Raw genomic sequence first — 18,976 nt, 5'->3', positions numbered from 1 at the left:
ATCCAGAATATTTTTAGCTAGCCCACTGTATCTGGAGAGGTAGGCGGAATTTCCGGTTGGCTAGCGGAAGTGTGGTTTGTTGGTGTTTTGTGTGTGTAGCCGGTAACTGTTAGCTAGTTTGCCATTCAGTTAGATTCTTGCTTTTTAAATGTTGTACGGTTGACTCAAATTGATCTAGAGGTACAAAGTTGGTACTTTTTATAGCATTTTTATAAATACAAAAATATAAACACATTACATTGCTAGGTTCAGATTACCCCTGTGGAGGATGTCATGAAGTTTCTGGCTGAAAACTTAAAGACAAATTGATTTAAATCAGTTTTAAAAGTTTAAACGGGTCAAATTGACCTGTGAGTCCATTCAAGGGTTAAGAGGAAAAACAGTGATTTGGAAAATAATGTTATCAATAATTCAGTATCAATTAAAAAAATATATATAATTTATTTTAAATCCAATCTTTTTTATTTGTATACCACTTTTCATAACACATCATTTCAAAGCAGCTTTACAGAACGTTGTGCTGTAATAGAAAATTAAGCTGTAATATCTGTAATGTTTTAAAGTCATCATTGTGCATTTTAATGAAAAACGTGACTGTAGATTATGCCTTAAAAATGATTTGTCTATAGACCCCCAATGAGCAAACCAAAGGCAACTGTGGTAATGAACAAAAAACTCATATATTAAAAATACATATTGTTTCAACTTTACTTTACACAGATTACTAAACTTGTCTATCAATAGGATCAGTCGTTTTAATGTAGGCTTGCATTAAGATACGGAGATTATGTAAATGTAAAATTATAAAAATGGAATGAGACTACTACAAAGTCTGTTCCCACAAAATAATTGTATTTTATCGAAGTAATAACAGCAGCATGATCGTATCATCTCCTGAGCCCTGCAATGAATGAGCATCCTGTTGTCTGGACCTTCCCTGTCTCTGCAGTAAGTACCGAAGCTCGATACTCTTCTCGATAAGGTTCTGACTAACTCAATATCTGCTTTAAAATACTGTAAACATAACTGTCTACTGTTCTCAAAACATGTCCAACTTTAGAGCTGTAAAGGCATTGATAGAGCTTTTCAGGTAACTCATAGCTTCTCCATCGCTGAACCAAGATTAAACAAAATAACTAAAATCCTTCTGTTTGTAATATTTGGTCATCATCCTTCCACCCTTCATCAGTAACAAATGGGCAGGGAAGAACAATATCGCCTCGCTGTAATTCTGTTTTCAAGTTCCCAAGTTTCTCTCTTTTTTAATGCTGTGTTAGTACATAACATAATGATTGTTTACACTTATCCGGAAGTTCCGGCCCACATCGCCTGCAAGACATCATTAGACTCAGAAATATTGTGGTTAGCAGACAGACAGACACAGAGCGATTGAGTCTCCATAATCCACACACCCATTATACAACAGTGCTGTTCATTGATATTAAACACACACACACACACACTCACACAAACATTCACCTCGTCAATGCCCTTTTATCTATTTTTCTCTCTCTCTCACTCAGAACAATTTCTCACATATACCATAGCCAGTGGTATTATAGCATTACAAAATCGTTTTTATTGAAACACAAAAATGTAAAACGTTTTTGGATGTTCTTCAAATTGATCACTCTCTACATTACTCCACAACCATCACCAATTCTCTACAATACTCCTAATGCTCTAATTCTCCACACCAATCACTAATACTCTAATTCTCCAGAAAAGTACTCTACAATACTCTACATTATTCCACAATATTACCAATACTCTACATTATTCCACAGCATTACCAATACTCTACAATACTCCAAACAAGTCACCAATAGTCTACAATTTTCCGCTACTGTCACCAATACTCTTAACTCTTCAAAAAAGTGACCAATATACAATATTTTTTCCCAACAATAATCAATACTCTATTGTACTCCACAACAAAAAACAATATTCTACAATACTCCACAACAGTCACCAATATTCTTATTCTCTACAACTATCAGCAGTAATCTACAACAATCACCAATACACTATAATAATCAAACACAATCACCATTATTTTATACTTTTCCACAACATTACCAATACTCTACAATACTTAACAACAATCACCAGTACTCTATACAATTCCACAACATTATCAATAATCTACAATACTCCAAACCAGTCGCCAATACTCTAAAACTCTCCACAACTCTCACCAATACTCTAATTATCCACAGCATTTACCAATACACTGTAATACTCCACAACAATCATCAATACTCTAAAACTCTCCACAACTCTCACCAATACTCTAATTATCCACAGCATTTACCAATACACTGTAATACTCCACAACAATCATCAATACTCTACAGTAATCCACAACAAAAAACAATACTCTACAATACTCCACAGCAGTCATCAATACTCCTATACTCTTCAACAATCGGCAATAATCTACAATACTCCACAACAATCACCAATACTCTATAATATTCCACAGCATTGATCAATACACTATAATACTCCACAATAATCATTAATACTCTACAGTACTCCACAACAATGATCAATATTCTACAGTACTCCACAACAAAAAACAATACACTACAATACTCCCCAACCATCACCGATACTCTACAATTCTCCACAGCAGTCACCAATACTCTAATTCTCCACAAAATTGACCAATACACTATAATCCTCCACAACACTCATCAATTCTCTATAGTACTCCACAACAAAAAACAATACTCTACAATACTCTCTAATGTCACCAACACTCAACAATTCACCACAACAGTCTTTAATACTCTAATTCTCCACATCAATCACCAATACTCTAAGACTCCACAACAATCATTAGTATTCTACAATACTTCACAGAAGTTATCAGTATTCCAATTCTTCACAACAATCGGCAATGCTCTACAAGATTCCACAGCATTAAAAATACCTCGCAATAATCAATACATTACAATACCCCATCAATACAAAAAACAATACTCTACAATACTTATCAGCAGTCACCAATACTCTAATTCTTCACAGCAATAACCAGTGTTCTACATAACTCCACAACAATCACCAATGTTCTACATCACTCCACAACAATCACCAATGTTCTACATCACTCCACAACAATCAACAGTACTCTACAGTACTCCACAACAGTACTATACTATAGTTTGCAATACTCTACAATACTCCACCACATCCTAAATACTGTACAGTACAGTACAGTCAACTAAACAGCAATCAACAATATTGAAAAATAACACACACAGCATCTATATGCTAACTGTTATAAAGCAGTAATTTGGTTTTGTAAGCCCGTTTATCGGGCGAATGGAGGTCTCCAATAATACGGGTGAAGGTCTCTGCGCGTTACTGTTTTTCCTTTTACACAACAAGATTAAATGAAATTCATTTTCTCTTATGTATTACCTCATTATTTCATCTGACTTCATAAATGAAAAAGGTTTTAATGATATCTGAGCATCATTAAAAGTGAGCGGATGTTTGATTATTCCGTTTAACTCTTTAATTATATTTTACCTGTTCAGATTAGGAAACTATGTCGCTTTGAGGTCCTCGCATGTTTTCTCTTTTACGCGGGTCTCACGATCACAAGCTCATCAGGTTTGATCATCAAACAGAGGTAATTGCTATATACCTGAGATCGGTCACATTCACATTTACACAATCAAAGATACATCAGTATAGCCCCATGGAATTGCATACACTTGAATTTAACTTAACATTTTCTTCAGTAGAGGTCACGGCCACTATTACAGATATAAATTGACCAACATAACTTCTCTTATAATAGTTTTGGATTGGCCATGTCGTGGTTTCCCGCGTACATTTATCTGGAGAAACATTAAATTAAATCAGAGGTAAGACACACCCGAATTTAGATTGGTCTAGCAGTATTTGCTGTTCTAAACAGAAATTCCCTTTTTGTCTTTGCAAACCAAGTACACTTGAATTGATGCCAAATATTAGTCGTCACTAATCTGACGCAGACTTGCGGAAACATACGAATCGTTTAATCTACTTGGGAAAACAATTTCAGAGTCAGTCAGAATAAAACTTCTAGGTTACGTATGTAACCTCTGTTCCCCGATGGAGGGAACGAGACGTTGTGTCAGAGAAGCGACACTAGGGGTCTCTCTTGAGCGCCGATATTCACCTCTGGACTATGAAAAAAGGCCAATGAGAGTTGGCAACCAGTATTTGCATGTCCCGCCCCCGGACATACGAGTATTTAAGCGGCGCATATACGGGAGTTCATTCAGGATTTTTCTGAGGAGCCGGAAATGGTCCGGCCACAACAGGGGCTCGGCTCAGCGACGTGGCAGGGGAGACACACCGTCTCGTTCCCTCCATCGGGGAACGGAGGTACATACGTAACCTAGACGTTCCCCTTCTTTCGCTCTCTCCACGTTGTGTCAGAGAAGCGACACTAGGGGTCCACTTATAAAAGCGCCACGCGCTGAGCCGTGTACGTGAACTGCTGATACAGGAGCGAGCAGGTATTCTTACGTGCAGGACGACCAACTGTATCAGGCTGCACGTACCCTTCCCCAAAGCCCCATTTAAGCCATCAAGATTCCTTATCGTTACCCCGGAAGGGGGAACAAGGTGCTGGCTGCCAACCTGGGAACGGGCCAAGCCTGGCCGGGCCTCTTTTCTCTCTATGTTTCTCGCATAGAGCAACTTAGGCCGGGGCCCTTACACGCATTGAGGGAAGGGGGTCTTAGCCCTTATTCAGGGCGGAGAAGACCCTGCAGAGGCCACGCCTACCCGAGAGGGGAGGCAAGTTTATGTGGCAAAACCATCAGAGGCCTGACTTAGGGCCTATGTGGAAAAGTCAGTGCGGTGGTGGATCCAGCCTATAGAGGGGGGAACATACAGCACTGCAACCGAGGCAGCCGTGACTGCCTAAGGGAAGCACAGGAGTCCGCTCGCCAGAAGGGACAGAACCGTGGCGTTACACACAGGGGGAGTCCGAAGGAGGCCTTACCTGTGGAGCACCTACACCAGTGCAGGGTAGCTTGCGGTACCCGCAGTGGCTTGGGTCGGCGAGTTCCTCCGCTGAACTGTGACCCACGAGGGCTAGGGAGGAATCAACCAGTGTCCCAAACCTGAGATCTCCTGGGAATGAAGGCGCACTGTTTCCCCTGGTTAGGGGGAAGGGCGCTAGGTGCAAGCGATTCACCCGGTTAGCTCGTGAGCGTGCCACCGAGTTCTACGGGCTCGGTACCTGAGAGAACACGATACTGATACTGACCCACGATACCATACATGTTAGGTGTTGCCCAGCCCGCTGCTCTACAAATGTCTGCTAGGGCAGTGCCCCTATCCAGTGCCCATGAGGATGCAACACTCCTGGTGGAGTGGGCTCGGACCCGCAAAGGGGGGGGGCACGGCCTGGGTGTGATAAGCCAGGGAAATGGCGTCGACAACCCAGTGGGCGAGTCTCTGCTTGGAGACAGCATTCCCTTTCTGCTGTCCCCCAAAGCAGACGAAGAGCTGCTCAGAGCGTCTAGTGCTCTGTGTGCGGTCCAGGTAGATACGTAAGGCACGTACTGGACACAGCAGTGAAAGGGCTGGATCTGCCTCCTCCCGGAGCAGCGCTTGCAGGTTCACTACCTGATCCCTGAAGGGTGTGGTAGGAACCTTGGGCACATAGCCCGGTCGCGGTCTTAGGATCACAAAAGTGTCTGCCGGACCGAACTCCAGGCAAGCGTCGCTAACAGAGAACGCATGCAGATCCCCGACCCTCTTGATGGAAGCGAGCGCGATCAGCAGGGCGGTCTTGAGAGAGAGGGCCCTGAGTCCAACTGAGTCAAGCGGCTAGAAGGGGGGTCTCTGGAGTCCCATAAGGACGACCGAGAGATCCCAGGAGGGAAACAGGTTAGGCCGGGAGGGAGCTATCCTCCGGGCACCTTTTAGGAACCTGACGATTAAGTCGTGCTTACCAAGAGACTTTCCATCTACCGTGTCATGGTGGGCCGCGATAGCGGTGACATACACCTTGAGGGTGGAGGGGGACAGCCTCCTCTCCAGCCTCTCCTGAAGAAACACGAGCACTGACCTAACTGCGCACTTCTGCGGGTCTTCGGCTCGGGAAGAACACCAGTCCGCGAACAGACGCCACTTTAGGGCGTAAAGATGCCTGGTAGAGGGGGCTCTGGCTTGGATGATTGTATCTACGACGGTAGATGGTAGACCGGCTAGATCTTCCGCATTCCGTCCAGGGGCCAGACGTGGAGGTTCCAGAGGTCTGGGTGCGGGTGCCAGAGCGTGCCCCATCCCTGAGAAAGAAGGTCCTTCCTCAGGGGAATTCGCCAGGGAGGGGCTGTCGTGAGGAGCGTGAGGTCCGAAAACCAAGTCCGGGTAGGCCAATAGGGGGCTACCAGAATGACTTGCTCCTTGTCCTCCCTGACCTTGCATAGCACCTGTGCAAGAAGGCTCACTGGGGGAAATGCGTACTTGCGCAGCTGTGTGCCAGCGCATCTGCCCCGAGGGGAGCCTCTGTGCGGGCATACCAGAGCGGGCAGTGGGAGGTTTCTTGGGAGGCAAACAGGTCTACCTGAGCCTTGCCGAACCGGTCCCAAATCAGCTGGACCGACTGGGGGTGGAGCCTCCACTCCCCGCCAGGCAAGCTTTGTCTTGACAGCACGTCCGCTATCACATTGAGGTTGCCACATTGAGTGACTCCAGTCGCTGCTGACTCCAAAGGAGGAGACGACGGGCGAGCTGTGACATGTGGGGGGAGCGTACTCTGCCTTGGCGGTTTATGTAGGCTACGACCGTGGTGCTGTCTGTCCTGACTAGGACGTGTTTGTTCCGAGTTAAAGGGAGAAACTTCTGCAGGGCCAGACAAACAGCCAGCAGCTCTAGGCAGTTGATGTGCCAGCGCAGCGGGCCTCGGTTCCACCGGCCTGCGGCTGCGCGCCCGTTGCACACGGCACCCCAACCCAATTTGGAAGCGTCGGTTGTGACCAGAACGCGTCGGGACACCTGCTGCAAGGGTACACCTGCCATTAGAAAGCAGAGGTCTGTCCAGGGTTTGAAGGTTTAGCGGCAGGCAGAAGTAACTTTTACGTTGTGCGTGCCGCGGCGCCATGCTCGTCTCGGGACTCGAGTCCGGAGCCAGTGCTGAAGTGGTCTCATATGCATCAACCCCAGCGGCGCGGCCGCCGCGGAGGATGCCATATGCCCCAGGAGCTGTTGGAAACGTTTTAGCAGGACCACGGCGCCTGGCTTGAAGGAAGCGAGGCATTTCAGCACTGACTGAGCATGCTCGTTGGAGAGACGTGCTGTCATTGAGACTGAGTCTAACTCCAGACCAAGAAAAGAGATGCTCTGGACCAGGGAGAGCTTGCTCTTTTCCCGGTTGACCTGAAGCCCCAAACGGCTGAGGTGCCTGAGCACCTGGTCTCTGTGTGCGCATAGTAACTCTCGAGAGTGAGCCAGTATGAGCCAGTCGTCGAGGTAATTGAGTATGCGTATGCCGGCTACTCGGAGCGGGGCAAGAGCTGCCTCTGCGACTTTCGTGAAGACGCCAGGGGACAGAGACAGGCCGAAGGGGAGGACTTTGTACTGATACTCCTGGCCGTCGAACGCAAACCGTAGGAAGGGTCGATGTCGAGGGCAAATTGAGACGTGGAAGTACGCGTCCTTCAGGTCTACCGCTGCGAACCAATCTAAATGCCGGATGCCAGATATAATTTGTTTCTGGGTGAGCATTTTGAATGGGAGTTTGGACAAGGTCCGATTGAAAACTCGCAGGTCCAAGATCGGTCGTAAGCCGCCGCCTTTCTTGGGTACAACAAAGTAAGGGCTGTAGACACCCTTCTTCGTTTCGGTTGGAGGGACAGGCTCTATCGCGTCCTTTAATAGAAAGGAGGACATTTCTTCATGCAGGGAATGGGCATGTTGGCCGTGTACTGCGGAAAAATGTACGCCCACGAAGGGGGGCGGAGACCTGGCAAACTGAATTGCGTAACCAAGTCGAATGGTCCGGTGCAGCCAGCGTGACGGGTTGGGCAGTGAAAGCTACGCCTCTAAGCTTCGTGCTAGGGGCACCAAGGGGACGAGTTTTTTGGACGTACCTGGCGGGGATTCGTAGCGGTGCGGAACAGGTAACGTGGCGTCGGGAGGCAACGTGGCGTCCCGAGGCTCCGGTGCTGAGAATAAACTCAAAGCACTTACCTTGCTCCGCGCACCCGGCAGGGGGCGGGTTCGTGACTGAGGAGGAGGTCTGATGCTGGTCTGAACCGGCCGGCCGGGGAACAGTCGTGAGGCTGAAGGCGGGGACACCGCGTCCATGGAGCCGGGACTGTTGAGGCCTGAAAGCAGAGTGCCGTGAGAACGGCATTTGCGGGCCAGGTGACCCCAGAGACAACAAGGAAATAGCTCTATAGAGTGTAACGAATTTAACAAAAAATTCTCCTCCCGGCCCTCCACCGGGGAACGGAGTGGTCTTACCAGCTCCGGAGCTAACGTCTCGGTCTCTGGGTCTGTCATCTCAGGAGCGCCTGGGAGCCTTCTGGGTCCTCAAGGGGGTCCGTGAGACGATGGGCGTCCAACTTCTGCGGGGGGCTCAACGCTGGGGCTGAGAGCTGGGCCCACTCACTTGTTAGTTGAGGAGGAGCACCACTTTCTTTCTTTCTTGAAAGCCGCAGGAGGACGCCCTCGGCGAGCAGACAGGGCATGGCCCCTGGCGGCAGGTTTGCGACAGGGCAGGATGCTTTTTTTTTTTTTGCTTGAAAATAGCCTTCGTCTGTTTCTTCACCACTGAGGACTGCTGGGCGAAGTCGTCAAGTGGTGTCGCCGAATGTACGGAGCTGGGAGACGGGGGCGTTTGAGAAAGCGTGCTTTGTCTGCCTCCCGTACTGCCTGTCCATCGTTGCGTTTCTGGACCACGGAGTGGCCATCGCCTGTTCGAGTGCAGTTCCTGCAGCACGTCAAGAACAGGACTACCCAAGTGCAGATTTTGAAGTGCCCTGGCCCGGTGGACTTGCAGGAGGGGGCCATGGCGTGCAGGGGGGAGCGGTCTGGGACCGTTCTACCACCGAGGGTAGCGAGAGCGGAGGAGCGAGGAAGCTGGGCTTGCTCAGCTCGTCATGCACGTCCGGGAAGGAATCCGGGGGGGGCGCAGCTGTGAGCGGCGGACATGCCCGCGGAACCAATTAAGCGCGGGGAAGCATAGCGGACCTTCTTGCGTCAGGCTCAGACTGGGCGGAGACCCGAAGGTGGCGGCCCAGGCGAGTTATCCGCATCCGACGCCGCTGTTACGCTCTCCGATGCAGCGGTGATGTCATCATCCAATGCTGGGGAGCTCGAGGGACCGGACGGTAGGCCGTTAAGCAGACCGCACTAATCCCGAGCTCGAGGGAAGCAGGCAAGCGTGCCGGGGAGGCGGGAGGTTTTCGGGGGGATTTACCCGGCGAAAGCGTCCCGTTATTCTCCCCAGATCGTTCTCCATCGCCCGCGGCGCCTGCCTCAATCCCGTAGGAAGGAGGCGAGGCACGGGGGGCGGCTGAGATGGCTCTCTCTCACTACAAGAGAAAGCAGAGATCGCAACGCTGCCGCGGCTATGTTCTCACACTGAAAACATAACCCATTGGAGAGAATGCTCATCCCGAGCTTGGACAGAAACAAGCAAGCGTGCCGGGGAGGCGGGGGGTTTCGAGGGGGGTTTCGAGGGGGTTCACCCGGCGAAACCGAGCCCGTCATTGTCCCCAGATCATTTTCATCACCCCGCGGCGCCTGCCTCAATCCCGTGGGAAGGAGGCGAGGCGCGGGGGGCAGCTGAAGCGGCTTTCTCTCACTACAAGAGAAAGCCTACGACCGCAATGCTGTCATGGCTATGTTCTCGCACTGAAAACATAGACCATTCATAAAAACGCTGCCTGCGTGTGATTGCAACCCAGGAATGCAAGGCAGTTTTTATGACCGTCAGAGGTGGGGAGACATCAACCACATCCAGAAACTACACAGGGGCGGAAATATCGTCTTTAAAAAGACGCGTCCTGAGAAGGACGTTCAACGCCGCTGTGTATTGCTTTTTAGAGCGAAATTACTCTTTTAGAATAACTCTTTCGAGTTGTCTGCGCTGTTGAAGCGCCCAGGGGCAAGAATGCACAGCCGTGCACGAAGGAGAAAGCCGCTGTTATGCGCCGTCAGATCCAACAGCATGCAGAGCGTCAGAGGATTAACCAGGAACTTGGTGTGTAACTCGCAGCAGAGTTCATGCACGACCATCGGCTCCGAAGAAATTTTCTGAATGAACTCCCGTATTTGCGCCGCTTAAATACCCGTATGTCCGGGGGCGGGACATGCAAATACTGGTTGCCAACTCTCATTGGCCTTTTTTCATAGTCCAGAGGTGAATATCGGCGCTCAAGAGAGACCCCTAGTGTCGCTTCTCTGACACAACGTGGAGAGAGCGACAGAAGGGGAATCAAATGTTTACAATTTATTAACCAGGTATTAGAACAATAATTCAAAATCCAATTAATTGAGTAAAATCATAGATCAATCAAATATAACAACAACAATTCGGAAATCGAGGAATTTGTAGAAATATTTACCTGGCAACGAAAACTACACTCAGCGATCATGTGGGAAGTCTACCTACAGACTCACCGAACCTTTTGCCCATTTTCCTTATAAACCCAGATAATTCAATATGCTTACCAAATGGTGGTGTCTGTCATTATAATTACATTTTGGTCCCCTATTGAGGGGTTCACAACTGTGGGATCAGAATTTGTAATTGAACGGGCTCTTGATTCCTGTAGATTTACATACAGGAGGTCGCTTGTATGGAGGATCTGGGGGAGGGCACACCTTTTAAGGGGCACACCACATTTCTCATATTTTATAACTTCTTTTAGCTTTTCATTATGGCTGGGAGAATGAGACCAGTTTACCAGGCACACTGAGACACTTTAAATGATACCAAACATGTATAGTTACTTTTTGTACACACTTAACATTGCATAGGTTTTAGTGAGCTTTAAGTGAGGAGGAGAAGGGGGAGCTGATGAGACTGTAGAAGTGAGGTGTGAGCTGCACTGTGTGCTGCGTCTCGGATGTTGCTGTTGCATATACAAGAGAGTTCAACTGTTAATTCTCATGAGAGCCTTTTGTTTTCTCTAGGGGTAGTCCAGACTTGCTGGCACCCGCCTTACAGTTTTTATGATATAGTCTAGTAATATGCATTATAATGTACATCAGTCAATATATTACATTTTTGTTTAATTGTTTTTCTCTTTCTGATGGTAATTGTAATATTTTTCTCCTCTTTGTTCTTTCCCTTTCTGTTCACCTCACAGTTACCGTATGTACAGAAAGAGTCAGACCACAGGATTCCCGTCCCTCATCACCATATTTTCAGCTCCAAACTACCTGGACGTTTACAACAACAAAGGTGTGAATTAAGTGTTGCTCTCTGTCACATAGACACACACAAATACAAATACCCATAAATGTGGTTCATCTGGTGAATCTCAAGAAACAATATCCAGGTCATATTTGACTTCAAAATCAAAAGAAACAAAAATGCATAAATAAATATATTAGATTTGGAATTAAAACAATTAATCCTACTTTAGGACCATTAAGATGTTTTGCATTGTGACATTATTTTCATAACATTACTAAAATGCCATTATTATTTTTAGGAAAATTATCTTAATTTGACACAAATATATATTTAAATAAGCATAAAATAAATGCAGTGTAGTAAATACTACCATGAAGTTTAAATACATTGAAATGTAAATAATGTCAAATTTATAAATTATGCAACAGTAATGAGTGAGATTTTTTCATGCTACAGTACTGAGAATTGGGGGTAAAAATCCTAATTGTCATGGGTATATCACAATAACAAAAAACATTAAATAAAAACAATGGTCCTAAAAATAGGCTTCATTTTCTTTATGCAAAATTTTGGGGTGAAATATGACCCGCAATAAGATCCGTTTTTATAAGATCAGTTTTATAAGATCGGTTTCTGTATGCATAAGGAACTAAACATGTTTTGTGATATTTTTGAATACAGAAGTATGTGAAAGGTCATATGTTAACATGAAAATAATGTATAATAATAATAATTAATAAACACTGCAATAATAGATCACTAGTCTTTGTGTTTTGTTTGCATATAGATTATGATATGTAGCAGAGGTTTTTAGTTTCTAATAAACAAGTCTGTGTGTGTGCACATTTGTATAACTGCCTTAATGCCACTCCCCAGCGGCCGTGCTCAAATATGAGAACAACGTGATGAACATACGACAGTTCAACTGCTCACCACATCCATACTGGCTGCCCAATTTCATGGACGTCTTTACCTGGTCTCTGCCCTTCGTTGGAGAGAAAGGTGGAATATTCAGAGGAAGCACATTCATGAATTCTGCCCTAAAGCAGTAGCTAAACAGCTTGAGTCATTTTCATTCAGTCTTGCCTGTGAAGCTGGAAGTTTTTTGTATAATTGAAGACAACATTCTTTACGGTTACACAATTCCTCACATTTTATTGAAAACATTCTGGATGAGCAAATTAAAGTGGATGCACTGTTATGCTGTCTTGACTTGCCCAAATACAGAACAGAAGAAACAGAACTGATAAGAGCTGTATTTCTTCTAACAGCCTCAACAAGTAAAACCAGAATGATGCAAAATCAAAATGGTTTTTGGCTGATAAAGTGATTTGATTGAGATCAGGATTAAGGTATTTAGTTTAGCAGGATTATAAATATTACAATGACAGTTCTTTGTTGTTTTTGTGAAAGAAATTCTAAAAGACAAACAGTGTGTCAAGTAGTCTTGCCTTCTGACCTTTTGACCTGTGATGTCTCCACAGTGACAGAGATGTTGGTGAATGTCCTTAGCATCTGTTCTGATGACGAGCTCATGAACGATGGAGAGGAGATCTTTGATGGTGAGGACGGCAGATTCCACATAACGTTTTCAGAAGTGTTCATGTCAAGACCACGATAGATACAGAAATGGTTGTTGCCGAGCTTCTGTGATCATTTCCATCACAGCAGATACATTTAAAAAAAAATATATTTACAAACAACTTTCTGATACTGAATTTTCATAATTCTTTCATCATTAAAAAACATGTAAAATTAACCAAACTTGGCGTGAACAGGCTTTTTGTGTCATATTTAGAATGTGTTTCTGAATTTCTGAATGTTTTCTCTTAGCTAATGCTGCAGCCGCTCGTAAAGAGGTCATCAGGAACAAGATCCGTGCCATCGGCAAAATGGCCAAAATGTTCTCAGTCCTGCGGTGAGTGTGAAAGGGGAACACGTGTTTGTAGTCTGGATGTTTAGGACATAACCAAAAAAGTATGAAAGCAAACTTGCTACTTGTACTCATAATTACCCTTATGAAAATGTACCACAGCTACATCGTGGTAACCACAGCTAAATCCATATATGAATCTTTATTACCATGTAACTGTGTTTTTAGAAAACAATGGCATTTGTTTGGAAAAAATTTAGCATTATAAGTTGTACAACTGCCATAAATTGGGTTGCCATCTGACAATTTTTATCAGAATTTTGTGATATTGCATAATATAAAACAGTTAATTCCAGACCTCGAATCTGATTGGACGAGAGACGTTTCATGAGTGCTGATGGTCTTGCACATCATCACTCAGACGCTTCGCTGTGTTTCACTCCGCTTGTGTTCTTGCCGTTCTAAACTAAAGTGTAAGAGCAGTGCAGAATTGTTAAGAGTTACTGTATATGTCTCTCTTTACATTACCTTTTTTGACATTACATATTTTAGTCAGAAGATGGTGGCAAAAGACCATTTTTATGTGTAAAATAAGCCTTTTAGCCAACCTGAAGTGAGTCAGCCTCACTCAGTGTTTATATATACATTCTCCATGATCGCTTGGATTACTCTACACTACTAAAGCTAGGAAATAGCTTTAAACTAACATCTTCAGCATTAAGGCTCATCACAGATGAGAGACACAACAGACAGATTAATTACACAAACTCAAGACGCTTTCAAGGGTTTCATGCCTTAACTGTTAATATATTGAATATTTTAGCACACACGGAACACTGTTGTCAGCCAATCATCATCCAGGACCAGAAGTATCCATTTTATAAAATATGTGTGCATAGTGCATATGAGTGTATTCATTGAAATTGTGTTGTATTTTGACAGAGAGGAGAGTGAGAATGTGTTAACCCTGAAAGGCCTGACCCCTACTGGCATGCTGCCAAGCGGCGTACTGTCCGGCGGAAAACAGACCTTGCAGAGCGGTTAGTTACAAAACCAAACATTGATCTCTCTCTCTCTCTCTCTCTCTCTCTCTCTCTCTCTTCCATCTGAACCCGTTTTTCTCTTTCAAGGTTGCGAAGACAATGTCTTACAAACTCACTCTGGTTTACTAACTCCTCTCTTTAAAGGGATATTTTACCCAAAAATGAAAATCTAAGCACTCTCAAATGAACATTAGAGGACCCTCAATTGCATATGTAAGCCTAAGAATACTGCAGATTTATTTTCCGGCAAACGCACACACAAATCAACTCACAAATCAGTTTGTCCTAATTTGCAGGTGCAACATTTTGCTTTTATGCCTCCAACGTGCACATGAAAATTTGATTGATTAAGATCTTTGCTCACACATAGAGAATTTGTACTGGAATTATCACACTCAATTCACCACCTCGCTTGTGCTTCCGATTTCTGCACTGGTTGAAGTGGCCCATATGTGGTCGTCTATTATCAGTTTTCCAAAGCCAAACCCAAATTCTACCTACAGGATAACTGACTCTAGATCAGTGGTTGCACATAACATTTTCTGACATCGCTTGCTGTATTCATGCACAGAGAAGTAGCTATAATTGATTGTCAATACAAAAAAAATTCAAAATACTTTTCTTAAACAAAGGCAGTGTAATTACTCAATTAAATAGGTTGTTAAGTCGAATTAAACATGAATTCATAAAAATAAAATAAAAAAGAACATTTACATCTTCACTTTATACACATCATAGAGATAACCCCACCCAACCGGGCCTGCCCATCCAAACGTTCTACCTTCAATGGAGCATAACAGGAGATATTAGGGAGAATATTAAGTCATTTAAGTGACTGAAACTGACTTAGTGCCTAACATCTCCTTTTGTGTTCCATGGAAAAAGTTATTGAGGTTGAGTACATAATGACAGAAATGTTATTTTTGGGTGAACTATCCCTTCAAGTGAAACACTATTTCATTTTCATTCTTTCTCTTCGCTAATAAACCATCTGAAATGTTCACACATGAACAAATACACACTTACAGGAACACTAACCAGCTAAAAGTGCCACTGACTACTAACTGACTGCGCCATCATCTTGGCAACTAATGCTGGGGCAGTGTGCTGCATGCATGACTGTCACAATAAACTCCCCATCCATCCCTCCTCTCTCCCTCTCTCTCTCCTTCTCTCTTTCTCCGTCTGTCTTTCTATGCTCCTCAGCTACCGTCGAGGCCATTGAAGCTATCGAGACGGTTGAGGACGGAGAAGGTAAACTGGCCGGCCTCTCTCTCTCTCTCTCTCTCTCTCACTTTCTGCTGCTCAGAGGTTTCATAGCGACTGCTATAACACACTAGCTAGCTAGACAGCACAGTTTAGCTAACTGAGCATGTGTGGCGCTATGACTGTCAGGGATTGTGTATCATAAACACACAAACACTGCACATGCTGTCACTCACAGAAACACTCACACACACATACCCACACACACATATATTTACCTAAGCGATCTATATAGTGACTTATCGTTTTTAGATAAAGTTAATTGCTAGAACTAAAGTCTTAGTTACACTTAGAGATCGAAAAAAGTTTCACGCAGTAACAATTGCTACAATGTTTTCCTTAAAGTTCGAGCTGACAAGCTGTTTCGAATCATCACTATAAAACATCTATTTGGCCAGATTTGGTCGATATAACGTGACGCCTCTTCTAATCACTTTCACTAGAAGTGTCTTGCCGCTACCGAAGACTAAAAATAAAAACATTATTTACTTAATTTATAAATCAACTTTAATTTTGGAGATGTAGAAAGTTAACTAAGTTAATTCCTTCTCTTCATCATATGCCTAATTTTATAATTATATCACATACAGTATGTGTCTATTCGTGATGCATGTAAGCATCCAGAGCACATGATCTTCCATAACGGTGACATTCAGACAAGACACACTTCCACCTTTGCAATAATTACAGAGATATCAATCCTGTCTTAATGCTACATGAAATCAATCATGCTTAGAATTGTAACTCAAACATTGTTTAGAAAGCTAATCCCGTCTACAGCCATGCAAATGCACAAACACTATTATCATGCAGACACTGACACACACACTTGTGTCTTCCTGATTTTGCAAATGCTGGACTCTTATGTACCTGATCAGCAAGGTTACAGAAGGACTCAAGAATCTGGGCCATGGACAGGTGGGGGCACGCAACCCCTGCCTCTCACAAATGACCCAGTATTCTTACAGCACCATGACCACACACTGATCACCCCAGCACCACTCCTTGCGCAGTCATTCTGGGTTTGGTCTTTTATGACCCTGTGATCTGCAGGGATCATGTGACCTCTCTTTGAACGGGTTTGTTTAATGAGCCTTATCCAGTGTGCACATCATTCAAATGAATTCAAATGTGAATCTGTTAAACAATGACCTTAAGATCTGCACAGGAAACAGGAAATCTAAATCCTAAATTTACACAAACAGCTTAGACTGGCGATTTTGTTTGGTTTATGCTAGTTAATGCTGGTTGGGTGCTAGTCTAGCTAGTTGAACGGTAAAGGATTATGTGGTGTGTTTAGACTAGCTAAACAGTTGAAATTAATTGTTATATTTGTCCATCTGCAAGACCAGCATCAAACCTGCAAAGCTGGTGGTTTGGTGTCAACCAGCACTTTCTTGTTGGTGAAGCTGGTTTACCAGGTAAGTACTGGTGGTTATTAATAAGTTATTTAAGAAGTTAGTCAACAAGCATGGTAATTTTGATGAAGCTGGTTTAGTTAAGAAGCTAGTCAACCAGCATGGTCTTTCTGGTGAAGCTGGTTGACCAGGTAAATCTTGCTGGTTAAGCTAGTTAAGAAGGTGGTTAACCAGCAAGTTATTGCTGGTAAAGCTGGTTACATTAGGAAGTATTCCTAGTCAAGCCAGTTAAGAAGCTAGTTAACCAGCAGGGTTTTTCGTGTGAAGCATGTTGAACAAGGAAGTCTTGCTGGTTACGTTAGTTAAGAAGCCAGTCGACCAGTATGGCATTTCTGGTGAAGCTGGTTAAACAATGAAGTCTTGCTGGCTATGCTAGTTAAGAAACAAATATAGTATTTCTGGTTAAGCTGGTTTAGTCAATAAGCTTGGTGACCTGCACGGTATTTCTGGTGAAGCTGGTGGACCAGGGAAGCCTTGTTGGATTACCTAGTTTAGAAGCTAATCGACCAACATAGTAATTTTGTGAAGATAGTTTAGTTTAGAAGGTAGTCGACCAGCATGATCGTTTTGGTGAAGGTTTTTAGATTAACATCTAGTGGATCACCATTGTTTTTCTGGTGAAACTGGTTGACCAAGGAAGCCTTGCTGTAGTACCTAGTTCAGAAGCTAGTCGACCAATATAGAATTTCTGGTGAAACTTGTTTAGTTTAGAAGTTAGTTTGACCAGCATGTTATTTCTGGTGGAGCTGGTTTACCAGGGAAATCTTGCTGGTTAAGCTGGTCAATAAGCTAGGCGACCAACATGGTATTTCTGTTAAGAAGATAGTCGATCTATACAATTAGGGTTAAGATTCGGGTTAATTTAGTGATAGGGTTAGGTTAGGCATAGGATAACCCTAACCATAAGAAATACCATGGGACACCAGCATTCCATACTGTAGACCGGCACCCAAAACACAACATACGGTGGTGACCAGCTGATCTTTTCAACAAGATAGAACACACGATGACACAGAGAAATGTCTTTAAAAGTTTTTCTGAGAACAAACCCAAGAGAGGCTGTCACATCATCTCTGACTGTGGTATGACGCTCTATGTTTCCATCAGAAATGATCTGAGTGTAATCAAATCTTTCAAATTTACTTAAAAGAACATGCAAAGATCATATACACATGAACTGATTTGTGATGCTAGTGAGATGGCCTTGTTTTCTAATGGAAACATTGACTGTGCCATTGGTCCCTTGTGAAGTTTTTGAAGAGATCTGGGAGTGTGAAAAGTAATAAGCTGTAAATGTCATTATTGTCGCCACAGCTGTTATTCTGTACACTCTATATAGTGTGTGTGAGTGTGTGTATGTGATAGTCAAGTACTATTACCTTGTGCCTATTTTGTGACTGTTACACAACATAGTGAACCAGTGGACTGTTTGAAATTAAGTGTTGTGTGGTTTATATATTTCACCCCATAATTAAAATACAAATATAAGAAATTGTATTTTGCATAATTTTTGTAATATTTTTTGACCATAACAATTTTTTGTATTGTGACATTATTTTCATGACAATTCAGCACGTGTATAATTACTGTAATGCATCTGAATATTTTACATTAGAGTTTTATTGTAATTCTCATTATCTCATTATTTATTTTAATTAATAGCAGTACAATAAACATTATGATTGTGTATAAATATTTAACAATTTAAATATTCAAGTATTTTCTCCACATTACAGTAATAAGAATTTGGTGAAGAAATGTGCTCAATTGCCAATGTAATGTCAAAATAGTGTCAGAATGTAAAAAATCGAAATGGCCCTTTTTAATTATTTCCTTTCCTTATTTTGATTTTGGAATTAAATATGATGAGGTCAACAGGTTTGTGTGTGTTTATCTTGATAAAGTGAACACCATACTGTATGTGTTGAGAGATCACAGTACACTTTGTGATGTTTGTAGCAAATTTGTAGAATAGTACACTTCTCTG

At 43.5% G+C, this 18,976-nt stretch overlaps 1 protein-coding gene across 3 annotated transcripts in view; it reads left to right on the top strand.

Annotated features, from left to right (window-relative positions):
* LOC127663521 (protein phosphatase 3 catalytic subunit alpha-like) overlaps positions 1 to 18,976 on the top strand; it is a 79,581-nt gene that overhangs the window by 58,545 nt on the left and 2,060 nt on the right. For 2 of the 3 annotated variants that reach the window (XM_052155134.1, XM_052155135.1), the window contains exons 8-13: positions 11,340 to 11,434; positions 12,266 to 12,391; positions 12,874 to 12,951; positions 13,223 to 13,307; positions 14,205 to 14,302; positions 15,512 to 15,559. In XM_052155134.1, coding sequence (XP_052011094.1) covers positions 11,340 to 11,434; positions 12,266 to 12,391; positions 12,874 to 12,951; positions 13,223 to 13,307; positions 14,205 to 14,302; positions 15,512 to 15,559 — 530 coding nt within the window. The remainder of the gene's footprint in view (positions 1 to 11,339; positions 11,435 to 12,265; positions 12,392 to 12,873; positions 12,952 to 13,222; positions 13,308 to 14,204; positions 14,303 to 15,511; positions 15,560 to 18,976) is intronic. The other variant, XM_052155136.1, reaches the window with a different exon arrangement.

Source organism: Xyrauchen texanus, chromosome 23 (assembly GCF_025860055.1).
Source record: "Xyrauchen texanus isolate HMW12.3.18 chromosome 23, RBS_HiC_50CHRs, whole genome shotgun sequence".
Lineage (NCBI taxonomy): Eukaryota > Metazoa > Chordata > Actinopteri > Cypriniformes > Catostomidae > Xyrauchen > Xyrauchen texanus.
The sequence above is the reverse complement of the archived record's forward strand: the minus strand, read 5'-3'. Positions and strand labels throughout refer to the sequence as shown.